Source organism: Pundamilia nyererei, unplaced genomic scaffold (genome assembly GCF_000239375.1).
Source record: "Pundamilia nyererei isolate P.nyererei 1_Seehausen unplaced genomic scaffold, PunNye1.0 scaffold00045, whole genome shotgun sequence".
Classification (NCBI taxonomy): Eukaryota; Metazoa; Chordata; class Actinopteri; order Cichliformes; family Cichlidae; genus Pundamilia; species Pundamilia nyererei.
The window spans coordinates 1,140,724-1,151,296 of record NW_005187446.1 but is presented as its reverse complement, the minus strand read 5'-3'; the positions used below and the strand labels follow the sequence as shown (position 1 = coordinate 1,151,296).

Sequence of the window (10,573 nt, the reverse complement as noted above, 5' to 3'; positions counted from 1 at the left end):
GTGTGTGTGTGTGTGTGTGTGTGTGTGTGTGTGTGTGTGTGTGTGTGTGTGTGTGTGTGTGTGTGTGAGAGAGCGTGAGTGCATGCAAGCGAAGCTTTGTTCTAAAAACAGACCTAGGCCTATTAGGGATTCAAAAGCGTCACTACAGAATTAAAAGTCTTGTGTTGTTTTAGCAAAGAGGTGCTGGTGAGGAATTGGCTGGAAATCGCTTCAGTCGCAGATCACAAGGGCATGATTCATCAGAGAGTGAGGGGGAGGAACTTGTGTCTCCTCCAAAGAGGCAGAAAGTTCAGGTTTGTGTTACATTTCATCAACTTGTTATATAAAGACCTAATACAAAGCTTTGATTTAAATGAATCACCTAAAAGGGGACGCCTCAAATAGATATATATTATTATTTTCTGCCATCATGTAGATAGCAGATATTACAGTTTAACTTTTTACCTCACCCTCAAATCATCTTTTCTTGTTAGGATTCAGCCCCTACTCCAATTCCTCCAACATCAACACACTCGACTGACAGCTCAGCTCCTTCCACTGTCCCACCTCCAACCTCAGTTGCCAGCCAATCCCGTGAGAGTGACAATGAAGATGGCCAATCTCAGGGCAGCAGGAGTTCAGTTGTAGGGAGCCTGGCCAATAGCAGTAGCAGTCTGAGCAGCGGGAGAGATATAGACCAGGACAATCGTTCCTCATCCCCAAGTCTTTCCGCTTCCCCTTTGGGCAGCCTGGACTCTGACTCTGATGGCCCCGATTCACCAAAGCAAGGAGACCGGGAGAAAGGTAAAGAGGGGGGCGCAGGGAAGGTGACAGGAGAGGATAGGAGAGTGCTGCGGGAGGGGAGGGGTGAGGAGCCCTGTGGAGATGGAGAAAAGCGAGATGTGGATGCAAGAATTGAGGACTGTCCATCTCTTAAGCCCCCCTCCACTCCCTGCTCTTCCTCTGGACTGACTCCCTCTCTCCGTGGAGCAGGAGATTCATCAAATGACAGCAATAGTGGGAGAAAGTCATATTTCTCCCTGGACTCTAAGCTGATGTGTAAAGTTGAGTACAGTGGACCGACCAGCGTTGATGCTGCACTAAGCAGCAGAATGACTTGCAAAGCCAGCACACAGTGCGTGACCAAGACAACTATCTCCGGAGGAGATTATTCCCATAACAGCCCCAACATTCCCCATTCCCTGCCCCCTCCACTTCCTCCTCCACCTGCCCTGAAGCCTTTGGAGCTTGGGGCACAAAACATGCCTACTGAGGTTAAGGCAGAAAGAGACAAAATGGAAAAAGGAGACAAACTTCTGGACAAGTCTCAGTCCACTCCACCTTCTCTGTTGCCACAGACTGGTCCCCAGCCTCAGTCCCAGTCTCAGCCTCAGACCCAACCCTCCTCCCACCCTCACCACTACAGCTCCACCGGCTGGCAGGGTGGCACGGCAACTGGTTGCCAGGCTAGCTGGGGCTACACCCGTTACCCTGGCAACCACCACCCACACCAACCACAGCACCAGCCCCCAGTTCAGCAGCAGCAACTTCCCTCCGTTTACAACCCTCCATCCTCTCGCCACTCCTCTTCCCACCCCTCTTACCTCCCCCACCCTCACCCCCACCCTCACAGGGAGTACCTTCCCAGGTATGCTGGAGGGGGAGGAGACAGAGAGAGGGGGGGTGCAGGAGAGAGGGAGAGGGGAGTGAGGGGGGAGTGTGGGGGGAGGGAGATCAACCGGGAGTTCTCCGCTCCGATTGGCAACAGTAATAACAATAGCAGCGGGGCAAATAGTAACAGTCCTTGTGGTGGGATGGGTGGGCCCAATAGCATCCAAGGCAGAGACTTTGGAGCGCTGTCAGTCAGTCAGAACAGGGAATTCCAAGGTTCTGGGAGAGATGGACCTAACTTGGGGCCAGAAAGAAGAGACTTTGCTCCGGCTTTCAGAGACAGGGAGCGTGAAAGGGAGCGTGAAGGAGGAAGGGAGTTTAATCTGCCAAACCAAAACCAGAGTAGAGACTTTGGCCCCAGTGGAGCCAGTGGGGGGCATCCCAGAGACAAAGATGGGAGCAGATGGGGTGAGTTTGGGGGCCAGACGAGAGACGTTGTGGGTAGCAGTAACCCTAACAACAACTCCATCCCACAGGGAAACCCCCCAAGTTCAACCAGCGGGCTACCTGTCACCCCCATGCTGAACCGTGACCCACCTGCATCTCCCCAAAACAATCCCAGTCACACTACTCATCCTTCCCTGCCGCCACACCCCCACCCACATCCCCCAAACTCATCGAACCGGGACTTACCTCCTCCCATCGACCAGGCACAAACGCCCTCCTCTGGGGCGGATCACTTTCACAGGGAGTATCCACCCACCGGAGGAAAAGACTTCCCTGCTGGTGCACCTCCTTCCACTGGTACAAATCGGGAGTACCTAAACTCCCCTGGAGTAACTCCTAACCTGGGACGAGAGTATTCAGGGCCCGGGGGAACGCAGCACCCCCACCCACCTCATCCCCACTACCAATCTGGGCCTAGAGACAGAGAGAGAGACTCAAATCTGCGAGACAGTTCTCTATACCAAAACCGTGGAGGCCCAAGTCAACCCCCTGCACTCTCTCCTTCCTCCTCTTCTAGCCATCACGGACACCCTTTGAATGCTCCTTATCCCCCTCCACCCCCTCAGCCCCCTCTACCCCCACCTCAAGCCTCCCACACTCAACCACCCCCCTCAGGAATGGCACCCAATGTACGTCCTCCACACTACCAGTCTTCTGCCCAGACTCCTCCGACACCCCTTTCTCCTTTACCCAGCCCATCTACCAATCAGATGGGAGCTTTCTCATCTTTTCCCCCTGGCTCCTCCTCTGCAGCCAGCATGCCGCTTCCAGCGACAGGTGTGTCATCTAGCTGTTCGCCTGGATGCCGCCCTTCCTCTTATCATAGCACTTTGAACAACCACCCTCCTTTCAGTGGATCTTACCACTCTAACGGAAACAACAGCAGTACTATGGCCAGCAGCAGCAGCAGCAGCAGCAACAGTAGCGCACCCAACAGCAGCAATACCAATCCACAGTCACTCTCGCCTCAGAATGTCTCAAAGGGACCTCCACCCCTTAGTAACTCCGCCAGCAGCAACAACAATGGCATCTCCACACCTGCCTCCAGTTCTTCGCTCCCTGGTGGAGAAGGACATTCGGATTCAGGCCCGCCTCCTACACCGGTCATTAAGGAAGAACCAATAGAAGACAGGGAAGAAAGTGAAAGCCCACAACCTGTGATGAGAAGCCCCTCGCCTGAACCAAAACCTGTAGACATTCCTATCCACGCCAGCCAGTCAGCACGGTAAAGTCAGCCTAATTGAGATTGTAAATGTGTACACTCCCTGTAATTAACAGCAGCGATAATTGTTACGATGGTGCTGCTGACTCCTGATGATTGTAATAATGATGTACTACATCGGTGTCTCTCGTGACTCTAGGTTTCACAAGGTCCTCGACCGCGGCAGTGGGAACTCCTGCGCCCGCAGCGATGTCCTCTTTGTCCCCCTGGATGGCTCCAAACTGTGGAAGAAGAGGAATGAGATGATTGAAAGGGCCCGCAGGGAGGTGGAGCAGAGAGCCCGAGACCTGCGAGAGAAAGAAAGGGAACGAGAGAGGGAGCGCGAGCGTGAGAGGGAGCTCGATCGGCATCTACAGGTGTGCACATTTCAGGGTGATAATCATGTCAGATGTAATGGATTTGATGTCGTTTAAATTGGTCAGTTTAATGGGAGGGGAGTAAAGCAGACCAAAGCACATGTGATTTACTGTCTTCTCCTATTTCCTCTTCAGCAGCAAAAGGATGCCAGCGCTGCTGGAGGAGGTCGCCAGGGCTCCTCACTCTTCTTTCCTTCCTCAACCTCGATCATCCTCGACCCTTCGTCTTCTACCGCTTGTTCCTCGGGCAACCCCCATCCTCCTCCTCATCCACAACATCATCACTCACATCCTCATGCTCACCTTCCTCCGACACACCATCTCCACCCTACTCTCTCCCACTCTATCCCCCACTCCCTCCTCTTACCATCCATGGGTGGGTCACCAGCAGTGGTTGGCGGCCCTCAGGGGGCCCTGGGAATAGGTTTAGGAGGACCATATTTAGGCCCTGACACCCCAGCGCTGAGAACTCTGAGTGAATATGCTCGCCCCCACGCTATGTCTCCACTTGGGGTGGCAAGTCGTGCCCCGGCACACCACCCACAAGTTCATCATGGTCATCCCCACGTCCACCCCTCATTCTTTCTTCCTCAGTTTCAGAATCATGCTTTAGCTCACCCACACCACTTGCCCACTGATGCAGCTACTGCAGCAGCCATCTTGGGATTTTTGTATGGTGGCAGCCTGGAAGGTGGTCCAGGTGTTGGTGGTCACCCGGGAATGGCAGGGGGCCCAGTACCTGGAGGGATTGGGGGTGCAGGATTGGGAGGTGTCGGCTTTCCTCATGCAATGGCTGCACACCGAGATCGGATAAAGCCAGGATTTGAGTTTAAGAGTGATGAGCGGGTTTACCCACCAGGGTCTATACCTGATCCTGCAGTTCTTGCTCATTCACATTCACATGCTCACGCCAGTGCCCATGCGCATGCGCATGCACACTCTCTGCTCCTTGGAGGCAGTGCAGCGGGCAGTAATGAGGTATCAATCTATGGCACTCCGCCTCCACCAGCTCCACTTGGCCCACCTCACCTCCAGAACCCAACTCTGGCCCCTGTAACTCGACCTCCCAACCCTCCTGCTCCACAGTCCCTGTCGAATCCACCCCCTTCATCTCTGCTCCCACCCACACTCCCCTCTCACCCTTCATCTGCTCCCCCGGCTCCCCCAGCTGCCTCTGCCGCTCCTCCCCCGGCTCCTCCTCAACCTGCCCCACCGACCTCCAACGCTACCTCACTTCACCACCCTGTCCCCCATTCTTCCTTTCTCGGCTCCCTGTCCTCTCATCAGCCACCAGCCCCTGCCCCGGCCGCTGCCCCTGAGACCTACCCCACTCCCACTCGCTCTCCTGCCTCTTACGAGCGAGAACGGAGTGGAGAAAGAGAGCGGGAGAGGGAGAGGGACAGAGCAGCTCTGCCGGCCTTTGGGGACAGAGAGCGAGAAAGAGAGAGGGAGAGAGAAAGGGGAGGAAGTGTTGGAGGCGGAGGAGGAGGAAGCGGAGGAGGGGGAGGGGGAAGTGGAGCCAGTACAGGTGGAGGAGGTGGAGGAGAGAATCTGGGGCGTCTTCAGATGCTAAATGTGACGCCTCATCATCACCAGCATTCACACATCCACTCACATCTTCACCTGCACCAGCAAGACACAGGTACCCACTGCTACTAACTATGCAATTGTCTATACCAACTCATCAATCTTCAGATTTCACAGACGTGTAGCTCAGAAAATTCCTGGAGTCAAAAGTTTATCTTACAGAACTTGTTACAGGAAAGGATAAAGCACAGACACCAATAAAGAAGAAAGCCAGAGGTTTTCCGGTGGTAGTTTTTTGGGTTTTTTTCCCTTGCAGTAAATGTGTCTAGCCCAGAACAAATGCACGTTTTTAAGAAAAACTAAAAATTATATTTGTGACCTATTTTAAAAGATTTCCCTCTTTATTGTACGAGTACATCTAAAATGGGCACGGCGCTGAAAAGTGTTGACCGAACACACTGATGGTTCTGCTCATTGGATAAACAAAAGCCTTATCCTTTAACTCCAGTATAATTACTTTTTGTATTAGTTTAGCTCAGCGCTGAACACAGCTTTTCTGTGATTGCATAGTTTTCTCTGAAACATCTGACCATTGTTATTCAAAGACATTTGTTTTATCAAGAGAAGTAAAGAGATGATTGTGCACTCAGATCTCTGTTTGGGAACAACAAGGAGCAGCTCACCCATCTTTAAATCCAAATTGTACATATTGACATTTGGAATGCACACTGACAAGTTTATATCTGGCTGTGATCATGAAGTTTCAGGACTTTTCTCATAAAAAGAAATCAAAATATATAACCAAGTTTGGCTATTCTCCTCTTTAAGGTCGTCTCTGTGTGAACTGCCTCTAGCACTGCTTCTATAGTTGGAAAGTTCCTAGGAAGTCTCGATTTGACCGTTTGCACTGTGTGCTCTGTGAACTCGAACCTTTGCAAGGAGCAAACATCTACTTTTGTGTCAAACCGACCCGACTTTCATGTCGAGGATCGCCCCTAGTGATTAAAAGCCGAGTTTGTGGCTAAAACGTGAAGACCTAGCAGCTGTTTTCAGTGGGAAAACCTGCTATGTCGAAGCTCAAAGGTGCGCAACCAGGAGCATGCTGATCATTTGAATTAATTACTCTGGGTGAATTCTGTTGTAACATCCTGAGGCATCTGAGGGAAAACATTTGGCTGAAACAGCCTCGATTATGCGTAACATCGTATGCAGGTACACAGCTTAATGAAAACATATTGTTTTCTTGGCAACACCACCACCAGCCCACCACCAGATCTAGCCAGATTTGGCTCCTTGTGAACTTGCCCAATTCTATAAAAAGAGATCCAGAGCCTATCACAGACACATGGGGTAGTGCTTTTGAATATAGATGACCTTAAAGGGGGGATTTAAATCAATATTAATGAGTCATTATGGGCGGTGCCAGAATGTCATACGACAGATTATATTATTACTAAAGTACGAACTCTAAAGAAAATCAAACTTTATTTGTACTTGTCAATGTTTGTAAGGCTCTTAAGTTCACGTTTTTACCCCTTTATTGAATAAATGAGCCTAATGTCACAGTATCAGTAGTGACAGCTGCTCTGACTTAATCTAAAGCTTTTAAGTGTTAACAAACAGCGCTATAATGCAGCAACAATAATCTCCTGTATTTCCTATTACATCACTGGCATCCAGCGGCGGGCGGGGTTCACCCCCTGATGGACCCGTTGGCATCGGGGTCTCCATTGGCACGCCTCCCTTACCCAGGAGCCACACTAGGCACCCCTATCCTGGCACACCCCCTCACTGACAGCGAGGTGCTCCGCCAACAGCTGTTCGGTGAGGAGAAGGCTCCTCGTCCATGTACTAGTTCAGTTTTCTTCTCTAAAAACACCGTGTTGAAAGCTAAAGAAGAAACATTTTGACACTGGCGGCGATGAATGATCCCTGTTTTTCTTTCTCCCTCTCCCACTTGCTGCTGCGGCTGCTCTTTCCTCTCTGTTTTGGTGACAGGTGCTCCTTTCCGTGACTTGCCCCAGCCTTCCTCCCTCACCGGCCCTATGTCTGCAGCCCATCAGCTCCAGGCCATGCAGCAGGCCCAGAGCGCAGAGCTGCAGATCCAGAGACTGGCCCTGGAACAGCAGTGGATCCATCATCATCACCACCACTCCCTCACCCAGGATGAGTATTACAGGTACAGAGGCTGTGCATCCACTGCAGCTGCCAGTGTTTGACTCTAACTATTCAATTTTTTCAGATGATTTGTAACACAATAACCACTTAACAGTATAAACTTTAGGCTCTATCCTAATTACGACAAATATTAATACAAACCATCCTTAAATGCACTTCACAGGAAAATGTTGAGGTCACAGTGATTCAGCTGTAGAATCAGGTACGACAGCAATGCTACAGGCCTGGCTGCCCTTCTCTGTTTTCATTTCCTCATGAAGGTCAGGCTGCTTGGTTTGGGGTCAGCATCCACTCTATTTTACCAACATTGTGGGTTTTGAGTTCTTGGCTGCTAGCTTTTTGTAGCCTGGTCTCTTTGATAGATGCTGGTGAAGTGATGTTGTGTTAGCTGGAGTTTATAGTTGTTCCTGGCCCGGGTGCATTTTGCACTTTACCGTCATGTTCATGTTCTTTAAGTAAAATTAAAGTAGCTCATTATCTCCAGTCCTCATAGACCACATACTGTTTTCTCCTTCCACACGAACTGTGTAGCACAACTGAGCAGGAAAAGCAAATGTTGATTAACTTTTTTTTAAATCGGAAAAAATGATGCAGAAAATTGAAAAACAGATGGAACATAATTGTTCGATGAATATCGGGTTGATTAGGGAAAGTGTGATTACTGACTTTAATACAATAATGTGCTACTTTTCTTCACTGCGGGTAAATATAATTTAATTACAGTGCTGTGTGACACCCAGCACTGCCTTGGGCGGTGGTATCCTTTTTTGGCTTGACCAACAGTCAGACCCTGAACACAGCTGGGTGGCTGTCATATAAGGCAAATGGAAACCGAGTCTTTGAACATATAGGAAGCCAGAAGCTTTTTATTCATCCAAATATGCGCTGATAAATATGTTCTGATATAATGACCACTACTGTTACTGAGGCACTGTTTTACAGACTAATCCATCTGAACGCATTGCTGAGCCTTTAAGCTTTATCTTCTGTATATTTAAAATTAACAGAAAAAAATACTACAGAGTACTATCTTTTAAGAAATGATTAAAATTCTTTCACATTTTTTTTTTTTGGATTTAGAAAGGACCTTTGGGTGGTAACAAAATGCTGCAAAGTCTGTGTTACCTTATTTGAATTTTACAGGTTTTCTTGGTATTTCTGATTTACTGAACACAAACCGGGTTAAAAACTGTTACAATGCTGATAATTTTCCGTGGAGCCACCAGCCCTTATTAGTCTGTTCCACTGGTAGGAATCTTTAAATCTACGACTAGGCTTTGTCAAAGTACTGTTCAAGCTTTGAAGACTCCTATGGGTGGAAAACAATTAGAATTAGCTCCATATGTCAGTTTGCAATAAAAAATAAAGCTGTTTCTTTTATCCTTCATTTTTTAAGAGACTGTCTTGCATTTTATCACCTTAAACAAATAAAATCTGAATGCAGGAAGCAATCTTCCTGAATATACTAGCATTTCTCTCTTTATATTTATATTTAGTTTTTTATCTGTTGTTCCCTGGTCGCATTCATTAATACACAGTCCTGGTAAAAAGAAACTGCATCCTCAATTTAAAGGATACATCAGGACGTAATAAAATTCACCAGAAGCTTTCTTATGGCTTCCATAGCAAAAGCGGTTAAGTAGCAGCTTGGAACTGCTAATCAAATTCACTTGATTAATTGACGATCAATGAGTGTGGCTGTCAATAAAAGCAGAAGTTTTAGCAGATTGCTGGTTTGAAGCATTCAGGTTTGTGTTAACACAAAGCCAAGAAGGAAAGAATGAGCAGTGATCTTAGTCTGTTAGTCTGGGAAGGGTTATAAGGCCAATTTGAAGTGCAACAAATTCACCCCAGAGTCAGAGAAACGTAAAAAAACCCCAAGCGCTACATCTCAGACTCTATAGGCCAAAGTGAGCAAGTTAAATGTTAAAGTTCACGACAGCACAATTAGAAAAAGAACAAGTATGGCTTGTTTGGAAGAGTTGGCTGCAAAGCTGCACCTGGATAAACCGCAAGATTTCTGGAACAATATATGGCCTAATATGCCATGTTGTTTTCCTACTCAAATTTAGTAATGTCCTGATATGTAAAGTCTTAGAAGTTAAAGAGGGTGTACTTTATTTTGATCATCACTGTAGTTGGTTGTGTGTTGGGGCATAGGAAGACCAAAATCAGTAAAAATGTCCCTAAATCTGACGTTTGGCCTCACACGTTGTTTGGATGTGTTCAGTAGCAGAAATCTGCATGCTACATTTTGATCTGCCTCTAAACAAGACTTGATCAGGCTGACTCTACAAACATCACTGATGTTATTTTTGTAGATGAAGACCGAAGGGAAGTTTTAATCACGGGGACGAGTCTTTGAAGCGTTTTCCGACACACTTGTGCCGAGATGAAATCAAACCTCCGTCCAATACCTTAGGTTAATGCACTCATTCGATTCCTCCTCTCACTTTTTAGTCACCTGAAGAAAGAGAGCGACAAGACCCTGTGAGGGAGGGGCACCAACAAACAGCAGCATGGAGAAAAACCAAGGGAGAGTGTGCGCAAGAAGAGAACACATACAGCGAAACAAAAAAAGCACTGAAGACTCCGAACAGAGGTCGGACTCGTGGACAGGGAAATCGCAGAAGGAAATGAGAAGATTTTGAAGGATTAACAAAAGAGGGAGGAGGGCGTGAAAACCTTGCACAGAGTCCCCGCGAACGGCACCAGACTCCAGCGCTTTCCTGCATAATGTTGTTTTGTATTGTGCTCTGTACAGTATATTAGATGGGGGCAGCAATAGTGAAGTACAGTATATGTAAAATACTTGATGCCAGAAGGAATGTGTACATGAGTCCCTTTTATGTCATTGCATGTAGCTATAGGCGCTTATTCTGAACTGGTGGAACTTTTGGTTCTATTTTTAGTAATTACCCCCTCCTTTGTATCTGAGGGGCGTTCAATATGCATGAGACCAGCATTTTAGTGTTCTGTTATGTTTACGATCAATAGCATTGTTATAATGATTAATGTTGTCCGTTTGTTGATAATGATATAATTATATATACAGCACATATTATTTGTATTATTTTTTTACATTTTCATGGTATGGCAGTCAGTTTTTATTTTTTACGTTCAATTTAACTTGTGAAACAAGATGCAAAGGAAGGCAAAAAAAATCTGGAAATAAATTATAATCTTTTTTTTT

At 47.6% G+C, this 10,573-nt stretch overlaps 1 protein-coding gene across 1 annotated transcript in view; it reads left to right on the top strand.

The window, feature by feature from the left end:
- Nucleotides 1–10,554, top strand: part of atn1 (atrophin 1) — a 13,623-nt gene extending 3,069 nt beyond the window's left edge. Inside the window, exons 4-10 of the mRNA XM_005731895.1 lie at nucleotides 174–293; nucleotides 474–3,322; nucleotides 3,459–3,675; nucleotides 3,811–5,317; nucleotides 6,883–7,026; nucleotides 7,201–7,381; nucleotides 9,841–10,554. Coding sequence (XP_005731952.1) covers nucleotides 174–293; nucleotides 474–3,322; nucleotides 3,459–3,675; nucleotides 3,811–5,317; nucleotides 6,883–7,026; nucleotides 7,201–7,381; nucleotides 9,841–9,874 — 5,052 coding nt within the window. The 3' untranslated portion in view covers nucleotides 9,875–10,554. The remainder of the gene's footprint in view (nucleotides 1–173; nucleotides 294–473; nucleotides 3,323–3,458; nucleotides 3,676–3,810; nucleotides 5,318–6,882; nucleotides 7,027–7,200; nucleotides 7,382–9,840) is intronic.
- The last annotated feature ends 19 nt before the right edge of the window (nucleotides 10,555–10,573 follow it).